Source organism: Phaethon aethereus, assembly GCF_964289735.1.
Source record: "Phaethon aethereus genome assembly, chromosome: 4".
Lineage (NCBI taxonomy): Eukaryota > Metazoa > Chordata > Aves > Phaethontiformes > Phaethontidae > Phaethon > Phaethon aethereus.
In genome coordinates, this window is record NC_138578.1 from 2,513,182 (window position 1) to 2,535,129 (window position 21,948).

Below are 21,948 nucleotides of genomic sequence, written 5' to 3' on the forward strand. Positions count from 1 at the left end.
AGAGGGGATATCTTTAAAAATTATCCCATCTGTGAGATACCCTGCCATCAACCTAGTGGATGTGGGTCCGGGATCATGTCACGGGCCTTGCTGCTCTCACTCTGCGCAGTACCTTGCTCTCTGGGTAGTGCTGGTGGAAGAACCATTGAAGGGCTGTGGTGGTGTTTGGTGTGAAGAAAGCTGGGAAAAATCTTGCTCAAGATTTAGATCATAATTTAGGTTCTGGAAGTTTTTAATGCAGTGGCACAGCTGACAGCAATAGATTAGTCTTGTGAATCAGTGCTCACGGCTTCTTGGATTAAGCCAGGCCTAGCACGAACAGGGGCTGTAGTGGATCGGACTGTTACAGAGAGGAGGCTGCAAATTTCAGGGTTCAAAGTGTGGGTTTGCTTTGGATTTGGAAGCCTTGAGGAAGGGTTGCTACTGTCCATCTTTAGTCATAGCAGACTGAAATACCCATTCCAAGCCTTCTTACAGTGGGAGGACTTTTTCTCTGAAAAATACTTCTGTATAGGCTTCATCCAAAACCTTATTAAATGGAAAAGACGTATACTGAATTTAGGAATGCTTGGTCAAGTCCCCAGAAGAATATTAGTTAAACTAATTCCAAACACCCCGAGCAGCATCTGCCACAATATTTCTGCCTTGAGGTTTTGAGTGTACTTTTTGTTCTTTCCTCTTAGAACTTTTACGCAATCTTAAAATTTTCCACAGCTTGTTTGACTCAAAGCTGTTGTTGCAAATTTGTTTGCCAGAAAGGACATTTTCATCATTCACAGGACCTATTTTTAAATTCCGCAAAGATTCCTTAAGTGAGAATATCCCAGAGAACTGTACGGGATGCTGTGGATATGGCAGTTGGTCTCAGGGATGCTGCGGAGCGACTTGGAGCTGAAACAATTGACCATATTCATTGAAGTGGCTGGGAGACCATGGGGAAAAAGAATGTAGTTACCTTCACTGGAATTTGGCCAGCATCCCAGCTACCACTAATGCCTCTGGTCTTACAGGAATGTCCTGGGATTTTCATTAATGTATGATTCAGCTTATAAAAACATGTGCCTGCTGCCTTAGCCCCTGGAGCTATGGCAATTAAAGAAATGCTATTTAGCCAATGTGTAGCGACTGGCTTTAGCAGGCACATTCCCTTCCTTTCTAGTTATTTCTGCTCCCCTCTCCTTCTTTCTCCTTCCCATCCCCAAGACGCAAGAGTAAAGTTTCCAGTGCATTGTGTAAACAGCACACGCAGTGAGCCCCTGTGTCCCATTAAGGTAGCGCTTGAAGTGTACAGTCTTCACATAGCCGCCTAGTCACAAAAGCGTGCTCTGTAAAATCCATCAAATGGGTGTCGGAGGGGAACCATCTCTGAGAAGGCCTGATCCTGGCTGTCAGACTGACCTACCATCTTCCAGGGAATGAGGGCCCCGTGGATGCTCTTGACTGCTCCCGTCATGCATGAAGCAGGAATATGATTTTTGCGGTGCTTAAGACTGGAGCTAACAAGATGGAAAAGGTTGTGCAATATTCCTATACAAAGTGCTCCTTGTTCCCGGTCCAGCTAAGTCCATATGCATTCATATACCACCTTGTGTCTTTAATGCCGATTCCTCTGGGATACAGCACTCCATGCAAGAAGAAAGGAGATCAGCAAGTCAAACGGGCTTTCTCACGATGCAGGAGTTATGTCACTTTTTGTGTGCTGCCCTAGTTTAGGTATAAAACTGGAGTAAGCCTAGCAGTACTCATGGAAAACATGCCTTTGTAATCCCATTCTTTCCCGAGATCAAGGGCCTTTCACTGCTGCTAGCCAAACAGGTCATTTCACATCGCCCTTATTAGTGGGAATCTCGTAGTTGTTTGTCCTATCAGTTTATTTTCAATGACATTTTTGGAAACAGAAGAGCAGCAAAAAAATTGAGAGAACTGTGAGAAACCAGGAAATGGTACCAAGTGGAGGAGAAGGCAGGAAGGGAATGCACGTTTTGAGTTTGTATTTCAGATGCTTGCCGTGGACTTTTCCCTGGCACATACGGCAGAATAGGAATTTTAAACCCTTACTCTAGAAAAGGGTTTACATGTCATACTGGTGGGTGTAAGCCCTGCCTTTTGGATGCTGGGCAAGGTGTAAATATAAGCTTCCACAAAATTAGCAGCCATCTGGACTGAATATTGAAGTTTGTCTTCACACAGGAAACAGTTTCAAAAGACAAGCTTAAGAGCAAGAGCTCTCTGGCACGCAGGAAGGAGGAAGACAGTGGGCAATGTGCTTGGTGTTTTTACAGGTATATTTGCTTCGTCCATCTTCATGGCACCTGACAGCAGCACTGTCTCTGAAAACTTGGACCTGCCTCAACCTGAACTGCAGCTCGATTAATTTATGTGTCTACTGCAGCTAAAAAAAGTTTTTTCAAAAAGTGTTTGGCTTGGTAAATGATTAAGTTTGGAAACGCAGCTGTAAATCCCCTTCCCTAAAATAAGGGCTTGATAAGACAGCTCCAAGAAAGATGTGGCTACTTCAGAGGATTCAAGCAGGGAGGGAGAGAGGTGCTGTGCACGTATCTTAATGACCTTCAGTGCTGCTTGTACAGCTGTGGCAGGACAAAATAGAGCAGAGCCTTACTGCTCGAGCTGTTAAGTTGATTTTCTGGGGCATATTCTGGAAGCTCCACACTCAAGTCTGCTGCTGCTGATCCCGAACTAGCTAAAAATTCAAAGTCACTCCTGCACATCCGTATGAGCTGCAGCGGTTTGGGAAGCTTGTGTCTGCTGAGAGAACTGTTGAGCTGGGGGAAAAACTGCTGCCCTCTTGAGAGGGTAAAGGCTGGACCTTAGGAAAACAGACATTGTTGCTTTAAAGGACTAGGACCTCTTCCCATGCAACCTTTAAAAGAAATGCAGAGAGCAGGCACTAGCATCTTTGCTCTTACTAGTGTGAGAGTGGCTTTAGGGAGTACCTTTCCCTGTCGTCCACATCCGAAGGGATTTTTTTAAGGTAGAAGTGAACAAATGTGCTTCTTTGCATACCACAGCAGTTTTTGCATTGTTAGTGTCCACATCTGCAGTGTAAAATTAACAAGAAAGTTCCTGGATTGCTGTGAAATGCCTTGCTAATCATTAGCTAAGCCTGTTTTTATCGTCTTACTTTTAAAATTGCTCCAGCATTTTCTTGAGCTGGTGGAAAACTCCCTGTGCAGGTTGAAGACATTTAGGCTGACATGTGGGCAGGGAATTGGGGGTAGACTTGGCCTCTTGGGCACTGGTTAATGAATTGACAGAGAGCACCAGCAAAATTAATTTGGTGCTTATTAGCATGACTGTTACCTGATGTTTAGTAGCCTAAGGTGCTTTCAGGACAAACTGATAGGAAACGTGCTCTGAACCACATGGCTAAGGGTACTGTCAGCAAAAATACTAGAGAGTGGCGGAGCAAAGAGACCACAGAGATCATGGCTGGTGGAGTAAGAAGGATTGAAAGATATCAACTAGAGGTCAGGACCCCTTTTCTCTCAATTTGTAATTAGATGGAAGACTGCAGCATTCCCTAGTGAGTCTGACTGGGTTTTTAATATCTGAATTAAGAAATAAGGTAAATGCCACTGTTTAATAGTTTATTCTTGCTTTTCCACACCATAACATTTAGTCATGCATGTGGCTTTGAACCTTTGAGGTATTCACTCTGGCTTAAGTGCAGCAACTGCTCTATTTTCACAATAACTAATAATTGAGGGGCCTTTCAGCTTAATTTGCCATTTGTGCATAACTCAAGTTACTGAAAACAGAACTACCCATAGGTTTGAAGGGTGAAATTCAGACTTAGGATTGAGCTGACAGGGTTTAATTCCTCTTCTCATTAACACTACATGAGCTGCTCTTTTAGCCCGTCATTAGAAAAGCATCCCTCACGGTTGAGTCCCACCAGCTACAAAGGAGGTAATAGCGTGAGAAAAGCAGTTGTCCCTTGAATTTCGAACTGCCGCAGGGTGGCAGCAGGGGACAAGGATAGTGACTGCAGGGTGATGGCTCTGCACAAACCCACCGAAGCTGCGTCTTGCCGTTGCAGAATTTATTGCTCCATCTTCCTGCTGCTCCCAATAAAACCACGAAGCCCTGCAAGATATCCACAAGGCCTGAGCAAGAACAGCTTTTCAGTTCCCCTCCTTTTTTCCTTTGTATAGCCTGATAGGACCCTGTTTTAGGAAATGCTCGTGCACAGCTAAGGCTGCACACTTTCATGTGGGTTCATGGTGAGTAGTTCTTAAATGCTTAGCCAGCCAGTCCTGGTACAAAGTCACAGGATCGTGTGCGTGTGCAAGTACGTGTGCACAGCAGTAGGTGGATGGTGGTCAGAAGTACGTGGACACTTTGATCTTTAAGATGTTCATTCTTCCTGTATGAAATTGGAACTGATTGTTCCACTCCCTCCTGTGCTTTTTTCATTTCCAAGTATTTGATTGTGATTCTTTACTATTTGGGGGTTACGGTAGTGTCACAGAAAGTGATACCAGGGAATTCTTTTCATGGGTCAATTTGGGCAAGAAGACTCTCATAGATGCTGCCATGAAGTGCTCTTCATATGGACACAGGTCCTGCAGATAGCCATGCCTTTGTACGATGTGCTTCCACGCTCCAGTTCATGGGGGACCAGAAGCAATACAATCTGCTGGACAAATGTGCATTTTTTAAAAATAGCTGCTGCAGCTGGATCTGTGGAGCTGACCATCTCAGCAGCAGCACTGAGGGTATCAGAGAAATAGTCTTCCTTTTGTCTCCAAGAGGCTCCTTCCTTCAAGAAAGTGCTAAAACACACTGGAGGTGCAGTGGGGAGAAGGGGGCAGGGAGGAAGGGTGACAAGCTGGTCTGTAGGCAAGGAAAATGAATCTCCAGGGCTGTGAGCCTGGCTTCTCTCGTGGGCACTAAATTCACATGAGAAGACTTTTTAATAACTACAGAAGGCTGGGGGAATAAAGAAAGGGTTTGCCAAGTGTGATGTGATGACAATGCTTGGACCGTAAAATTCCTCTTTTGTACCGGCACCATCACTCTAAGCTGTGCGCTGTTGCCATTATCTGGTCCGAGGGGAGTTCTCGCTGCGTTATTGTGGAGTGTTGTGTGACCTGGCAGTGAGTCAAAAAGCATCGAGCTGCCGTGCTGTGATGAACCGGCCCAGCTACTTCTGGAGAGTCCGTTAGCATTTCCTTCTCATTACCTAGGGATGCCAGCAGTACTCTCCTGCCCTAAAGGACACGTCTCTTGATGTTGAACTGTATTTTAATTGCTGTTGGCTGCTCTAAGCTTCAATCTTCAAAGAGTCACTAAAAATTTTTATGTCTGATTCTCATGAAAATGAGCGAGAAGTGAATACCTAAATCCCTTAGGCAGCTATTCAATACCTAGCAAGAGCTCCAGTCGGTTCATCAAGCATGGCTCTGCTGCATCATCTGTGTTTTTTCCTCCCAGATACAGACCATTTAGCAGTTATTTGTATTAGTAGGCTTGGGGAGGAAGGAGGAGCATGATCAAGAAGGGAATATAGGGCAAAAGAAAGACAGGGAAATGATAGCACAATGAGGGAGAGGACAACCACAGCAAAGAGAGAAGAATGAAAACTATGGAGACAAGTGGGGAACCGGAAATATAGATGGAAGGACATCCAAGAGCAGTTCCTCTCAGCTGTAGAAAAGGGAAAATTGCAGTGAGAGAAAATGGGTCAATGCTGGGGACATGGTAGAAATATTAAAGGCAAGGGAGTCCTGTTTGGCATCAATACAGCGTGACCTGGCAGTCAGAGTAGAGAGTGCAACTCCAGCACTAATGTGTGATTTTTTCTGTGACCCTGGAAAAGTTACATAAACATTGCTTCTGTTTTTATTCCTCTCTAATTTAGGAACAATACTTCCTGCCGTCTTCTCATGGTGTTGAAAGGTCAAATTAGCTAGTGGAAGTAAAGTTCTTGAGGATCATTACTATTATTATTGCTATTTATAACAGGTATTATGGAAGTGTTAATATTGGGCAAGGGAAATAAGGGAAAGAGAAGTGGCAAACATCAAAACCCATGCTGGGGCCAAGGATCTGTCTCTAGGAGAGATAACCTGTTCCAGTAGCCAGAAAATCCCATCGTTTTAGTTTTACCTAATTTATGGAATTTATCTGATTGCAGGGCAGATTTTCTTGGCATTTCTCTTTTGAATTCATGTGAGCAATATGCCAAGGCAGGAAGTTCCCTGTCTAATCATGTGGTGAAAAAAACCCTCAACAACTATACTTTGAAAGCCTGCTGGTTGTCATCTTTCTTCTCCAAACCGATCACAGGTGTGTACATCTCAGCCATATTTTCTTACATGGAAATGTTTTCCAGTTACCTCAAAAAGACACAATCCAAAGAAAGTCTTGTGGCAGTTGGTCACCCTGTCAAGCTACAACCTCTAGGAGTTATGGCAATATAGGTCATAACAGCAAGTATAGAAAAGTAATACAGAAGTCTGGGAAGGTGTGTAAAGCATCCTGTAAAAAAGGGCAAAATTCAGTGCTATGTAACAAAGATTGAAAGGCGAGTTCCAAATGTTGTCATTTGCTCCTTGTTTTTAGAACAGACAGGAGGGAGATTAAAGAAATAACTAGATTTCCTACTGTGGCAGTTCCTGTGATTGCTAGGTTTGGCTTTCCCCAGGCTTGAAAAATTGTCATTGGAGTAGGTAACAAATATAATTTTGCAGATGCAACTCTAGCTGGTTTGTTTTCCTAGAAGCCAAGGACAGGAGGAGAGAGGGTGCATAAGGGCACAGTGTGAGAAGAGAGTATGCAAGGCAAAAGAAACTGCCAACAGCAAAAAAATAATAACATGTTCCTATGCCTATCCATTTGCGCTCAGTGTAAAAGGTGACATTTCTTCAGGTGGGCCAGTCCTTGCACATTTTACATTTTAGTTTGTGAGTGCATGTTGGGCCATGACATCTCACAGTTTGAGGGATACAGTGCAACCACCAAGGAGGGCTGTTTGGAGATGGTATGGGGGGTCTGTACGGGTGCCTGTGGAAAGGACTAGGGAGCAGTTGATGTCCTTGACTGAAAATCCTAGGATTTGTATGGTTCACGCAGTCCTTTAACAGTACCTTACCCCAGTTTTAATAATTACAACTGTTACCACAGGCCCATCTCCAGCTCTTTCTGGGGCATGGCACTGGGTGAGAAACATTAAGCGCTAGGCTCAGTTCATCTCCGTGGGTAAAGCTGGTCCGTGCTGCATTGGCTCCTGCCGTGACAATCAGGCAATGAGGATGATGAGTGGCAACCTGCACACAGGGAACACATTAGGAAGAGGAGTAGCTAGAGAGTGGGAGTGTGTGAAGAGACCTGGGTTTGCCAGTGATCCTCAATTGCCACGCTCTTCCAAGCTGCAACGTACTCAGGAGCCGTGCAGTACCTTTGAGGCAATGCACTCCCGTATGTTGGGTGGCCACACGTTTGATAGCCCTCTGCCTAGACTATAACGGGCTTACCGTCTAAATGTCATAGAAATGGGTTTTTTAATTATTGAAACCTTGTGAGAAATATGAAAAAGAACTGTGAAGTTTGGGGCAGGATGGCAAAGCAGGGTGAAAAAAGGAGTCCCGAGTGCGGAAACTTTGGGTGTGTTTGGAGCAGAGCAGAAGACCTTTCCAACAGACACTGTGACAAACAGCTATTTTTAACTCTCACATTGCAAAGCAAATATTAACTCTCAACATGTGCAGACACTGGCTTTGTGTGCTCTGGACAGGGGTGAGCTGTATCAGACACAACAGAGTAACAGGGAATGAGTTCTTGTAGCCCCTTGAGCTGATATCGCCCTGATAATCGCTGCAGACCAAACAGGATCAAGTTAACGCGCTCCAGGCCCCAGTATTTGTATCACCTGGTAATACACCCTCTGTGGCATGCATGGAATGGATTGTTTGCAAAAACCAAACAGCAAACAAAGAAGTAAAGGCTCTCTGATTCCCGTGTGCATGGGTCGGGTGTGTTCCGCAGGCAAGACTCTGCTGGGATAAAAGCTAGCCTCATGCAGGCAACAGAGAAAGAGCAGGAGAAAGAGATCCCTCAAGTTTTAACACTGCAAAAGGGCGAGCATTACTCTGCACCTGCACAGGCGTCGCTTTTCTGTAGTTGCTTTGTCTCTGACTCAGGTGCACATTGGTGCTTTTTTCCTTGCCTTGCCCGGTTGCTGTGTGCTGTGAACAACAGGAGGGAAAGGTAGGAAGAAACATTAAGCATGTCAGAATGTCGTTTTGCTGTTGGTCCTCATCACAGATGGCTTTATGCTGGCTGAAAACAAGCTGATTTTTCACCTGTCTTGCAGGTGTTCTTGCTTGTCCTTGCCTCTAGGTTCAGCCCATATGTTGCAAATGTCACTGGGTAGCTGAGAGGGGGCTTTGCTGCTGTATTTCTGCTTGCTGTTGTCACAGCTTTTCAACATCTCTGTTTCCTTTCCCTCTGTTTGTCTAACCTGTCCGTTTATACTGTAAGGCTTGGGGCAGGAACTGTCCGTGATAATGTGTTTGTACCGTGCCTCTAAAAGAGGACCTGATATGGTGTAGGCGTTACCGTAGAGCAAACACAGATTATTAGTTCCTTGTCTTATGTAGGTGTAGAAGGGTGGAAAAAATGTATTGTTAGTTTTGCCTCAATGCTGGAGGCTTCTTGAAGGCCTGAATCAAAGCTGTAGCGTAGGTCTGTCTTTCTTTGTGCATTAGCTGAAAGAAGACTTGATTTTCCCTGCCCCTTTCAGTTTTAAATGTAAAAATCTCTGTGGGAGCCTAACAGTTCTGTGCTTAAGAAGGTGGAAAATTATCTTAAGAGCTAAACCTTCTTTCCTTTGCTGGCTTAAGAATTTAGAATCGCCAAGAAGAGTCAGATGCAAAGTCATCCAGGCATGTCTTCTTATCTCTTGTAGCTGAAGGCAGCAATCTGTTTTCCATTCACTTCTTCCACTTTTTGCTGAGGGGCTGACTGCTGAGATTAACCTTGCTCCCAGGACAGGAAACAATCACGCAGGAAATGGAAAGGTGTGGAAGTGTTGGAGCCTGCAGGGTGGACATAGGAATGACCTTGAATCCTTGCCACTTGTCAGTAACTTGCATCCACCCTGCATGGATCACAGTGGCATTTCTGCAGCTTTGGTGCCTGCAGCCACTTTGCTTTGGTGCCTGCCCTCAGTAGATTATACTGGAAAAGGTCTTGGTTCTTCAGGTAGCCTCTGTCTGCACCGGCACAGGGACACTCCAGCATATTGCCTGCACTCCTGGTTTCCAGATCATCCAGGTTCGGAGACTACGGGAAAGCAGTGTGGTTACTCCTCTGCTCCTGGGCTGGGTTTTCCCCTGAAGTGGGGACAGCCAGGTGTGCAGCCAGGCGCTGTAAATGGCGCAGGGTCAGTGATGCTCCCTGCTGTCCTGGAGTAGTGCGGGTGCAGGAGGGCAGAGAAAGGGCTGTAGTGAAGGGGTAGTGCTCGGTCATTAAGGGGTAGCAGGTTTCCATCTGCATCTGTAGCACTTGGTGGGGAACAGGCAACACTTTGCTGCTGCTGCTGCGTGTGCTTCATTTTGGCTTTTGGGAGAACCTGTAAAAGGTGAGGTTCTAGTCCCCTTTGTGTCAGAGGCTCTGTACCATTTTCAGTCAGCATCCTGGACAGATTCCAGTTTGTGTAAATACAACTTGCTTGCCTGAAATTCCTCCTCTGAAAAAACATTAGTATTTCCTGCTTATTTAGGCTTTCATCAGGTCCAGCCTTAGGCACAGGAAAAATAAAGATTGCCTCAAGACAGCAGAGAACAGGGGAACAGGAGAGGAGTAAAGCCACAAGGACTAGGTGTGATTTCTGCAGACACATCTTGAAGGAAGCTCCTCTGCCCCAGGGAGGGGTGGATGGCCTTTCTCTCTGAGCAGCACCTACCTTTGGCCACTTGGAAGTGGGGAAAGCAGCTTTCATGGCAGAAGTGCACCCCAGCAGTGGGGAGGGGAGAGGAAAGGGGCTGGGAGCTGGTGTGCTCCTTGGTACCCTGCTTTCCTCAGGGCTAGCTGCACCGCTTTATCTGAAGCCGAGTGCACCTGGTGCTGGCAAAAGAGCTGAGAGAGGATGCCAAGCTCCTGCTCTTGATCCCGTCAACTACCTGGGGAGGGCACAGCATTGGGGGAAGCTCTTGCCACAGCCTTGACATTGAGTTTTGCCACTCCTGAGAATCAAGGCAGCATATTATATATCTATATCTATATCTGTATATATCTATATATCTCCATAGAGCATGAACTGATGAATTCACTGGAGGGGCAGGTGAGCTGATTTTGTCCTGATGGGTAGGAAATAAGTGAATCTGTCTGTCCCCAGAGACACATACACACACGCATGCTGCAAAGAAGCCATGAGCTGCCTGTGAAAGTCTGGTGCAGCCCTGAGCTTGTGATTCTCCTCTGTACCAAATACTGCTGAGTTTCTCTGATGTCAGCCACAATGCTAAAGTCAGAGCTGGTGACTGTCACTGCCAATGTGGTGAGTAGATGTGCCTCTAGATTTACGGTGGTGCCTCTGGTGTAATATATGGAAAATAAGCCTGGGCATGCCAGAAGTGTTAGAGTCGTGAATGGTAAGGGCTGGAGTTTTGCTTGCTAGGTGTCTTGCTCCAAGCCAAGTAAGCATATTCATTAGCATGGTTCAGGCTGAGTGTGGGAGAAAATATGTTGTTTTGCTTGTGTTAAATAACAGATTATTTTTTTGGAAGTGCCAGAAAGATTTCATAGCACTGCTAACCCTTCAAAACCGTGTAGTTTAACTTGTTCTTCTACTGAACAAAGTTCAGCCTCTCAAGGTGAATTCATTCTGTGTGAACCTTTTATGACTACCTGGAATAAATTAGTCTCTCCACTACTATGCTTTGTACTTGGGAGCAAAAATGTTGCTGTAGAGTTATCCAGAGCACTATGAGAAAAAATCCCTTCCTTTCTTCCCTGCAGAATAAAACAATAACTAATTTGGCAACCCTTTCTTTGGCTTAGAGTAAATGTCAATAGCTAAATTCTCTCGAGATGCATGTCTGCATCAGGGATGGGGATATCCAGCAGAGACACGGCTCCAGGGGGAGACCTTTGACTTAACTATTTTTTGATTGAATTGTCTTAACTGCTCTGTCATGCTGACACAGAGGTTGGAGACAATGAGGAAGAATTTCTGTCTGCTGCATGGGAAACACTCACTGCCCCCAGGTTGTGACATGGCATTAAGTCTGAATGAGGGGAGCAGCATATTCTCTGGAGTCATTCAGCAGCTCTGCAACTTTGTTTTTAGCTTTGAGAACCATCTCTGAACTCCACAGGGGCTTAAAAGCCTCCATCTCCAACATAAAGCCTGAATCGATCAGCTACTCAACGAGTTTACTGAGCAAGCCAAATTTGGCCCAGTGGGCCTCTGTGTGCACTGCTCTGTACTGCGTGCAATACGCAACTGGTCTGATGTGGATGTATTACACCTAATAGCGGACAGGTAGATGAAAGACACCAGTCTCACTCATTTGGTTTCCAGTCTGGGCACTGAGAAGTGATTAAAACCTCGACTGTTGAATTTGGAAATGGATACGGTCTGTTTTCCTGTTTTTTTTCTCTCAAACACACAGCTGGTTTAACCCTTTCCCCCCAGTTGCACCAGTTCTAATGACCTCGTGAAGGACAAGGAAGAGGTGAACCCCAGATTCATTGGAAGTGCATCGTTCCACTGGAAAGCATGAAAATGGCTCCAGTAAAATATTTGAAAACAAGGGGTCCAAAGCAGAGAACATGTTTCTGTAATGCTCCTCCTGGGTGAGTCATGGATGCCTTGAGCAGAGGAAGCTACTCTCTCAGTTCCTTCGTGGAGCAAAATTTCTTCCTCTTCTTACCCTGTCGGTTCCTATAAAATCTTTTTTGGCAGCTAAGGAATTCTGGACAGCCATCTCCAGCAGTTCATTTGTGATGCTTCCCTTCCCATCATTATAATATCTGACATGAAAAGGGCAGTAGTTTGTCATTGCAATTGCTGCTGCTTATGTCAACACCCAGCTATGCTGGCTTACTGTTTTTTCCCGACCATCTCCCAGCGTCACTCGGCAGTTGTACAAACCTGCTGCGTGGCACAGCTTTCACTTGTGTAACTGTGTACAGTATGCACACATATTTGCTTGCTTCCTTTTTTCTATTGAGAAACTTCAGCAAGTAAGTTTACAGTTCAGGAATCACATGTGCCATTCGTGATATAAAGGACACAAAGATGGAATAATCCATCTTAAAAGCTACAGAGAGTTTGTTGTTACAAAAGCTCCTCAAAGGAAGGGAAGAGAAAAGAGGAATAAATAAAGAAAACTTCTTTAAAATAATCAAGAAAGGATCTCAGTTAGACAGCATTCTCTGAACCTACAGTAACCATAGCGAACCAAACAAAAGACAGTAGTAATGTCTTATGTATCCTTGGTGATCTGCTTAAGCAACTTTTTGCTTTTACAGTAAGCCAAAAAAAGGGAGAACAGATGGGTTCAAAGTCTGCTGCAGGATCTATTGAATGACAAGAAGCCTCCTCTAATGCAAGAAAACGGACTGGAGTGCTAATGCAAAGCAGGACCAGGGGTGGCCTTTGGGATTTGCAGGAAAGGGCAGTGGGCATGGAAGGCTTTACTGCAGGAAAGACAACTGAAGGGACTTGAGTTTGCATCAGCCCCAGGAGACTACTGAGGCGTTTTGAAGTGGGTGTATTTCAGGAGAGGCCAGCTTGGCAGGGAAGATCTTGTTCTTGCCTTCTGAAAGAACCTGAAAGAATTGGTTAGGTATGTTTGTGGAAGACAGAAGAAGGAAAGAGGTGTGGGGGAGATGATAAAATCACAGAAGTTTGGTGGGATTTCACAGGGAGTAGGAACCATCTTGTAGATGGTTGGTGGAACACCCTCTGGAAGAGGATACTTTCCTGTTGCATGGTTCTAATTGACACGAACTCTTCCCAGGGCCTGTGAGCTGAGGATTTGCAGAGGCAGCCCCTGGAATGAGAGCCAAGGTTTGGATCATCGCCACCCACAGAGAGCTCACACATTAAGTAGACAGGACAGACAAAGGTAGTAACAATTGTGTCCATTTTACAGGTGGAAAACTGAGGCACATGCACCAAGAGTCTTTATGCTGTTGACAAATGTTTTGTTGTACAGATGTTTCTGCTGATTTGAAGAAGAGGGGTTCTTTTCCCCGCATGGCAGTGCCTGGGCAGCTGGCTCTACTCACGGCACCTGCAGTAAGACCAGCCATTGAATCCAGCTCCCTAAAGTTTAGCCCAGCACACAAAATTCAAAACCAGCCTGTTCTTTAGGTATTCCTCCACCCTGTGCTCATCAGAGTCACCACTCGTAACTCCACGTGACAGAGCGGTTGGCTCAATCCAGGCAAAAGGAAAAAAAACTTCAGTTCCCAGCCGGCTGCCGGTTGCCGATGGCTCCTCCTGTTCCTGATGGATGAGCGACAATCCTACACCCAGAAGGTTTGCTGGCTGCATATCACCTTGTTTTTCTCAGTTTAGATAAACCATCTTACTGGCTATTGACTGACCTCTTACGCTAGGTCCTGTAGCTCACAGCAATTACATTTTTGGTGCAAGTGACTGTTGAGGGTGACTTTGATAATGCTGTGGCTGCTCAAACTACTCCAACACAACTTGCATACTTAAAAGAACAGACTGTATTGCTGGCTCTGCCCTTGCTGACTGACAGCACTTGGAACCACTTGAGATTTAGGGAACAGTTGAAGACTTGCATTCGTATTTACTCTCACCTGGCACCTGGTCCACAGGATTGGACAGGTTGTTCAGGGAAGGTAACCACATGCAGAAGCAGCCCGCCTGCGTATTATTTGTCTGCTGTGGCGCGCATAGCTTTGCAAGCATCTTCCATCCTTAACTGCTGGGTGCGTCACAGACCAGGCAGAGTCCCATCCTTGACTTTGTTCAGCCTTGTCCAGTGAAGCAGGTGTTCATTTAAATAGGTTACATGTATGCTGGGGTTTGTTTGCTTTGTTGATAATTGTTACACCAGGTAAAGATAGAGCTTTGTGTTTATAGTGCAGCTTGTTTTGTTTGAATCATTCAGTCTCTTCATTGAAATATCACCACTCCTTAAATACAAATATTTTCAGAGGCATTCAGAGAGAAATGAACGTGGAGCATCTGAGCCTTGCTTTGGGAGACAGTGCCTTGTTTCCGGACTTTTGGTGGAAACTTGGGAGCCTCTTTTGACTCTTTGAGTGGTAGTGCCATGTCACTGGCCTGTTGCGAATGCTTTCCTCCAGGAACTTTAGGGAATTTGCATCCAGGGAACCCCAGCAGAATGGATGAGACAACTGTACCTAAGCAATAAGACAAATGAGAAGGCTAACAGATTATTAGTAGATGAGATAACAATGTAAAAAACAAAAGATCAATCCATGTCTCCATTTACACCCTCTCTAGGTATGTAAGTTAATACTGTTTTGACGCTGCCATCAAAAGCTTCTGATGGCAAAAAGTGAGTCTTGCTTTAGGTCTTGCTTGTGGATAGTTTGAGTACATGGGAGCAAAGCAGATCATTCTGAGCCTCTGGGATTACTTGCAGATGTCTCTGTTCTCATGCTAGCCCACTTGCCTTAAAGGCGTTCTTTACTACGATACTGGGCTGGCTACATGGCCTTGCAAGCTGCAGTTTAAGAGTCCTTGGCATAGGCATAAACTGGAATGCCTATTTGAAGATTTGAAGAAAGATTTCTTTCAGAGCTGTTCATAATGTTGGCAACCTTATCAGAAGTATTGCAGGGTTTAGTCTTTCCTTTAAGTCTTTGATGTCACGTAAAGGTGATTATGCAAGAATCCAGATTTCCATTTTCACTAAAGAAGAGGAGAAAAAGAAATGTCTAGCCCACATGTTTGCAAAGAGAACCTTAAAGCAGTGATCTTGTGGAGTAAAAAAACCTAGAATATATACAGTCTGGATCAGTAGAGGATAAAGCAGAGATCACGATTTTGTTGATTTTTTGAGGTCAGGGTTCATCAAGGCAGAAGTTAATACAAGTGCTTGTGATGAGTGTCTCAGCCTTTGAAGTAGTTGGTATTTGTTACAGGAGATATTTTTCCAAGAATGTCGTTTCTCCATTATATGTGATCTAGCATAACGAAACAAAACCAAACAAAAAATCCCTTCTGTTGACTATATCACAAGTTAATCTAACCCATAGTATCCCACTCTATTGTATTTTGTTGAAATGATACACACCTGTTATCCCTTAAAACAGCAACAAATTGGAGCAATACTGCATTTTTAGTTTCTTATTTATTTATGCTGGCAGCAAGGTCTAATGTTTCATCTCTCACCCTTCCTGGTAATTGTGATACAAGGCTCTTTATAGGAAGTCTCATTCCTGTGGTTTTATCCATTCTTAAGAAGAAAAGAAAAAACTCATTCATCAGTGGAATGACTTCCTGGTAGGATGAATGACAATGATTTTTACCTACCTTTGTAGGGGGTTCAGAGAATTTATTAGCTATGTTTGTGGAAGCCAGATATTAAGTTTTAGAAGGTACATGAGCTGGAATACTATTGTTCAGAAGAACAGATGGGCTTCACCTGCAAGAAATCGCCATTCAGCACTGAAACCAATGTTCTGGTAAAAATCTGGGTAAAACATGTACATGTGCTGAGCTACACATCTGGATTATGGCTCAATTACACTTTGCCTGGCATGACTTGAAATAGAAGTAACTTCCAGAAGTGTGTGTGCAATTTCACTGCTCAGAACGTGGTACCCCTGCAAATAGCAGCCCTTCCCCTGACTGGATCAGAGTCTTAATCCAATTCAGATACATTTCTTTGTCTCAGTATGAAGTCTGGGAAGGTGAAGGCCTGAAGGAAGAGATTATACTTCTAATGTGCCATGAGATGTTGTACTTAAGTGTGGGTCATGTGACAATTGCTAGCACAGGTCACAGCTTCTGGTGAACGGGGACTGCCAGGTGCTTTCAATATCAGATTTTGTGGTGGCAAGTTTGGTAATAAAAGCTGTATCAGTTGCACTCGGAACCGGTGGCATTCCTAAGTCTCCAGAAACTCCGGATTTGCAGTGCATTAACCCATATGTAACCTTGCCCTTTGCAATGCTAGTACGCCTTTGTAGAGAGGTAGTGCATTAGTGTGCAAGGCTGAGATTCAGAGATTCAGGGCCAAATTTTTTTGTCCTCTGCCTTGTCACTTTCTTCTTTGCAGACGTGGCATATTTCTCCTGGCAGTGGAGAATCAATGTGCATGAAGGGCTACACAATGTACATGATGGACCATATAAAACAGAGGAAAGTGCCTTAGGATTCTCCTTCTAGCTTTGCCACTACATAGCCTTGAGGAGGCTGCTTACATTCTCATAAAATTAAAATAATTGTCTACTTTCTTTAAATCTCTAGCTGAAAAACCCTACAGAGGTGCTGCATGTCATTGACTACATACACCTGTGTGCATCTGCTTTGTTGCTGGCCAGTAAGCAAGAAGCTGCTGTTAATCAGCCAGCTGGATCACAAAGAGGAGCTTGAACAAAAAAATCATGTCCAAGCTCTTCTGATCCTGGCTTTGCCCTTGGGCTTGTGCCTGAGTGCTTTTATCAGGAGGTGTTCCATGGCCATTTTGCTGGCGTTCACTGTTTCCAAATACCAAAGGCATTTCAAGCTTATTCAGAACAATGCTTCGTGGCAGAATTAATGTGTCTGATGATCCCCAGCTTCTATCTAGATGAAATGTAGGGGAGGCAAGCACAGACCTTTGAGGAATTTGGCTGGCAAAGGGAGACAACATTTCTCAGTCAGAGAGCTGAGTTAGGGACTCGTAGACCTAATTCCTTAAACAGAAATGCATGCTAAGCTCTGCATGTGATAGACAAAGTGTGGCAGGCATGTCTCACCATTTCTTTTTCCTCTCTTTCCTGTGCAGATCGAAGAGGGAGGTAAAGCAGACTCCCTGCCTTCCAAGCTGCAGGCTGGTGACGAAGTGGTGAACATCAATGAGGTGGAACTGAGCAGCTCCAGGAGAGAGGCCATCTCCCTAGTTAAAGGGTCCTACAAGAAATTGAAGCTAGTCGTCCGCAGGTAGGCAAGATCCAACACTCCTTCCCTCCCTCTCTCCTGCCCTGTCACAGCCATTCCCCTTGCATCTCCAGCTGAAAGCCTATGACTTGGCCCGGTCTTGGCAAAAGCCTTGTTTTAAGCACACAGGCATGAGCCCAAGGGCAGATGTCTGTTCTTTTCAGCCAACATTTCTACAACTCCTTTGTCACTGTTACTTCCAAGCATGTGAAATACTTAGCCAAATCTCTTCCACTGCTCCCCACCACATGACAATCCAGGATTCCTGTTCAGTGATTTACAAGCAGTCCCGTCGTCCTTCAAAGTGCTTGGGGCTCCCTGTGAAAGGGTGACAGTTCTGTACATGACTCTTGCCTCATTTGCTGCATGTTATCACTGTTGCTGTGACAGCAGAAAGATTTCCACTGGCCTCAACAAGATTTGAAGCCATTTCATGTTCTGCAGGTGAGTGAAAGAGTGGCTGTACTGACCAAGAGCAGTCTTGACCAATATTGTACTCAGAATATGATCTAGGGGGAAGAGCAGCCACTTCACCTGCAACAGCCTCTGTGCTATTGCTGAATGAGTGATCTTACCCTTGTTCTCTGTCACCGTTTCCCTGGCTGTCAGAGGCCTTGTAGATGGTAATGAGTAGTGATGTTTGATGCTGGGTTTGATGGTGTGCTGAGCGTAATTCAGCTAAGCACATTGCGCTGATCCAATTTGGTGACATGAATAATAAATATGTTTGTCTTACGGTCAATGAATCTTGATGTGCATTTTGAATCAGAGATGTTTGGGTCTGGAATTTGGGGTTTTTTTAAGACCTTAATAGAGATGCTTCCTGTATGTTTTTTAATGTGGGCATGTCCAAACAGTTTTTTCTGTGCCAGTTAGGTGATAGCTGGTATCACTTTATGGAGTGCTCTGTCCTGAATTTCCACACTTAGGCAGAAAAGGAATCTGGGTCAAGATCAGCATAGCTGAGGAGGAGGCAGCTGTTTGGCTAATTAGTATTAGCCAAACAAAAGGTGTCAGCTTGGGTCGCTAAGTTGGAACAACCAACTAACATCTGAGTGGTGATGTCCCAGTAGGGCAGGTGTGAACAGCTTAGACGCCCTCCTGCTCTCTGGAGTGTATTTTGTGCTTTTGCTGGATATATTCTATTGTCTATCTGAAGCACCTTTAGGTACTGACAATGACCTTATGACAAATTCTGAATATTCATATATAGAACTGCTAGATGGTTTGTGTAGCCATCGGGAGGATATTTGCAAAAGTATATTTGCATTGCAGTTTGAGTGTTTTCCAAAAATAAATGTTTTTTATTTAAGGGCCGTGTAGATTGTAGTCCAGCCGTATTGACCGAACAAGACGTTTAATTGAAACTAACTTAGCAAAATTGTGAAAATAGGACCCTTTTGTCACAGTTTAATTTCATTTTGCTGAGATGAACTAATAAAATAACTGGTTCTGTTTGGTTTAGATTGAGAATTGTTTCTGGTATTTATCTGCCCACCTAAGAGGTAAAAAGAGAAGGAAAGAGAAAAGGATAGGCAAGCAAAGCCCGGAGTTCCATGGGAGTTGTTTCATCCTCTTTCATCCTCTCCACTTCACTTAGATATTTTCATTAGCAGCATTTCTCTGGAGGAGACTGAAACCTGCCCATCTTGTGAAAAGCCCTTTTGCAGCCTACAAACTGGAAAACGTACTTTGGGAAGATTGGCTCCTGTGTGTCTCAAACTGGACACCAGGAATGAGTAAGCACTCTCCCTCTGCCTGGATATGTATGCAAACACACATATATGTACGTGCACACATGCACGTATATGTATGTATGTATGCATATATGTCTTTATACACAGAGAATTGATGTACTCAAGGTCAGCAGTGTCATAGCCAGGCCAAAATTCAATATTTCCTTGGGAGGTGGAAAGGACAGACAACAGGACCACCTCTCTTAGAAAGCTTTGAGGCCTCTTTCTTTAAGCTAAGAGAGAAAATGAGCAAGTTTTTAATTTCCTTGACTAGTTTTTCACATGCACTAGGAATTATGAGAGGCAGAGCAGTCCCAATGGGCATCAATCACATGGTTCTCATTACGATTGATGAGTTATTGAAAGAGGAGGTGATCCACCTCTGAAAAAATTGACTATCAGCAGTGTTTTATGTTCCGAAATTACACTTCACAGTGTAACGTAATAGTTTCTCACTCCATTATTTTTAAGTTCCCAAGACCTTTGCACGTTTTCTTCTACTTTTTAATGAGTATGCAAGGGTATTGGATGTTTTCCTGGTTTGGAGTACTATAGTGAACTTGAAGAAAATTTGATTTGGAGCCTTTCATGGTTTCATTTTATCACCACTAGAAAGATCAAGCACATTAACTTTAAGAGGTATTACATTCACATACTATTCCCTTGCCAAGGTACTTTATGCCCTTCGTGCACATTTAAAGCTCAGTGACAATCCTTAAACTTAATATTGAAAAATTGCAAGTAAGAGCTAAAAGCCCAGCCTTCAGTTCAGGTAATTTGACACAGTCTCAGATGACCCTGCAGGGCTGGAATGAAAGCAGCAAAAGAACAACAATGTGGGGTCCTGACTGCTCTGTGAGCAGTGAGTCACAAATTTTTCTGAATTCTCTTCATCACCAAAGCTGGCAACACTCGGCACTCTGGCCAGCTGGTGGCAAGGTAGAAAACAAAAATATTGTCTCCAATGCTAGAGGGAAACTAGATGGGAATGGATAAAAGAAGGATCCCAGAGGAGAATGGTGAGAAACAGAAAAGCAGTGAAGGGAAAGTGAATTTCTGCATTAAATAAAAGCTTCCAGTAATATGAAAGGAAATGAGGCAAGATGCAAAAGAAACAAATTAAGGAAAGCAGCTCAGTACAGAACCTGAGCCACGTGGAGCCTTCATCTCAGTTAGGGGGATGGTGCTGGGCAGGCAGCGTATCTGTGTGATGAAATGTGAACAAAGTCAGGTTTGCAATCCAGACTTGAGGTAGAGCTACAGCACCAAGGATGTGCAGATTATCTTTACCCCAGATGTAAGGAATTTAGCCATTAAGTCTGGTAAAGGAAGTACTAGTGTGCTTCCCACCTGGGATTGTTTTTTGTTGTGTGGACAAGAAGATCATGTTTTGCAGTACTGCATCATCTGAAAATAAATTATTTTTGGAGTGCGTGAAGTGCTGATTTTTGTAAACTGGCCACAATGATTTAATTGGAGCAGATTAGGATTGCTTGCTGCAAATACCAGAAGTCTGAAAATTCACTGACCAGTCATTTGTGACCTGAATTTTTAGTCTGTGGTTGCAGTATTTGTGAGAGCTCTTGCTTAGGGAGTGACACAAACTCACACTGAGATGGACTTTACTCCTTAAAAGTCATATGCAAACAATAGCAAAGTGTGCTGGGTGTATGTGGTTTTGGTTCTTTCCAAAGCATATTCAAGGTCAGCATGTTTTTGAAGGTTCAGTTGTTTGTTTTTCAAATTAAAGACTCAGGACCTTTCTATAGCGGTGTGATGATGACACCAGACATCACAACGGAGAGAAAGCGCCGATTTTTTTATTCAGATGTATTGTTGTGAGACATCAAACAGAGGACCTATAGAATACATTTGACCCACTCCATACACTTGTGTAGCCCACACAGCGTACTCAGGTGGCTATTGGTTTTTATTTTAGGACAAAGGTAAACTTTTAGTACCCGTGGCAGCAGAGTGAACCCCTATTTGTGTTACTAAGCAAAAACTGATGTTACAGCACCTTGCTAGGTCTGTAGAGAGGCTGATGCAATGATGTGTTATTTCCCTTGGAATGTTGTCTGTAAAGCTCAGTACTGATTCATCATAGTCTGTTACTGATCATTTTAATGGAAGAAAAGAGTAGGAATAGTTTCAATGAAGGGAATGTGAAGGGAAAATCAGAGAAAATTCAGTATGAGAGGAAAGATTAAAATAAATAGAGATGAGAAAAATGACCAGTCTCACAAGGATACTTAATATTGATAAATATGAATGGTTATAAATGAATAACCAGTATGAGACTAGTTAGTACATGGGAACCACAGTCTGCCTTTCACTCCTGTGCAAATGTCCTGCTGACATTAGGGAGGGCACAGAGTAGAGAGACATGTGAATTGTGAATTTATATGCTTTCTGCTTCCTTGCTCATGGACCTACAGTAGGGCAGAGACAGAGAATGACCAAATGAACACTAGTGTTAAGTAAATACTGTGCCTATTCCCTGAGTTGATCCTCATTTGGGAGGTAACTGTTAAATGATTTTTCATGGATGCTCTCCAGCTGCGTTTCGTTTGTCTCATGCTCACCTCGGGAGCCATCAATGGCAGTTTTCAAATGTTCAGCTTTCTCTGTTTCTTTAACAAGGCTGCTCATATCTAACTTGTTTAAAAGGCTGTTCTTAAATCCAGTTCCTTTCTTTCTGCCCTTTCCTTGCTAGCTCCGTGTACTTGTTTTGTCCATTCACCTCTCAGACAGTAGAGTCAGACATGTATGTATTTGTTCATTTCTGTAGACCTCAGGTCTGCAATTGATGTGTGATGATGAAGCTTGCCGATATTCACAATTTGTTGTCCTGAAGCCAGAATAAGCCAGAGTAAGAGCTACTCTGCATATCAGGGAATTACAAAGCCTTATTGAGTGTACCTTAGGTGCACTTTCCAGTCCCTGCTAAGTTGAGTTACGATTCTCTGCCTCACATACCCTGCTGCCAGTATTTTTTGCGTGTTTGCTGCTGCCAAGGTGGATTTAGTTTGATGGTCCGTTCTAGTCCTTTTTCTGCCATCTGATTCTTAAGTTGTTTAGAAC

At 43.9% G+C, this 21,948-nt stretch overlaps 1 protein-coding gene across 1 annotated transcript in view; it reads left to right on the plus strand.

Annotated features, from left to right (window-relative positions):
* The window catches only part of SHROOM3 (shroom family member 3), a gene marked incomplete at both ends in the record, with an annotated part of 152,941 nt that overhangs the window by 29,088 nt on the left and 101,905 nt on the right, over nucleotides 1–21,948 (plus strand). Inside the window, one exon of the mRNA XM_081999572.1 lies at nucleotides 16,977–17,131. Coding sequence (XP_081855698.1) covers nucleotides 16,977–17,131 — 155 coding nt within the window. The remainder of the gene's footprint in view (nucleotides 1–16,976; nucleotides 17,132–21,948) is intronic.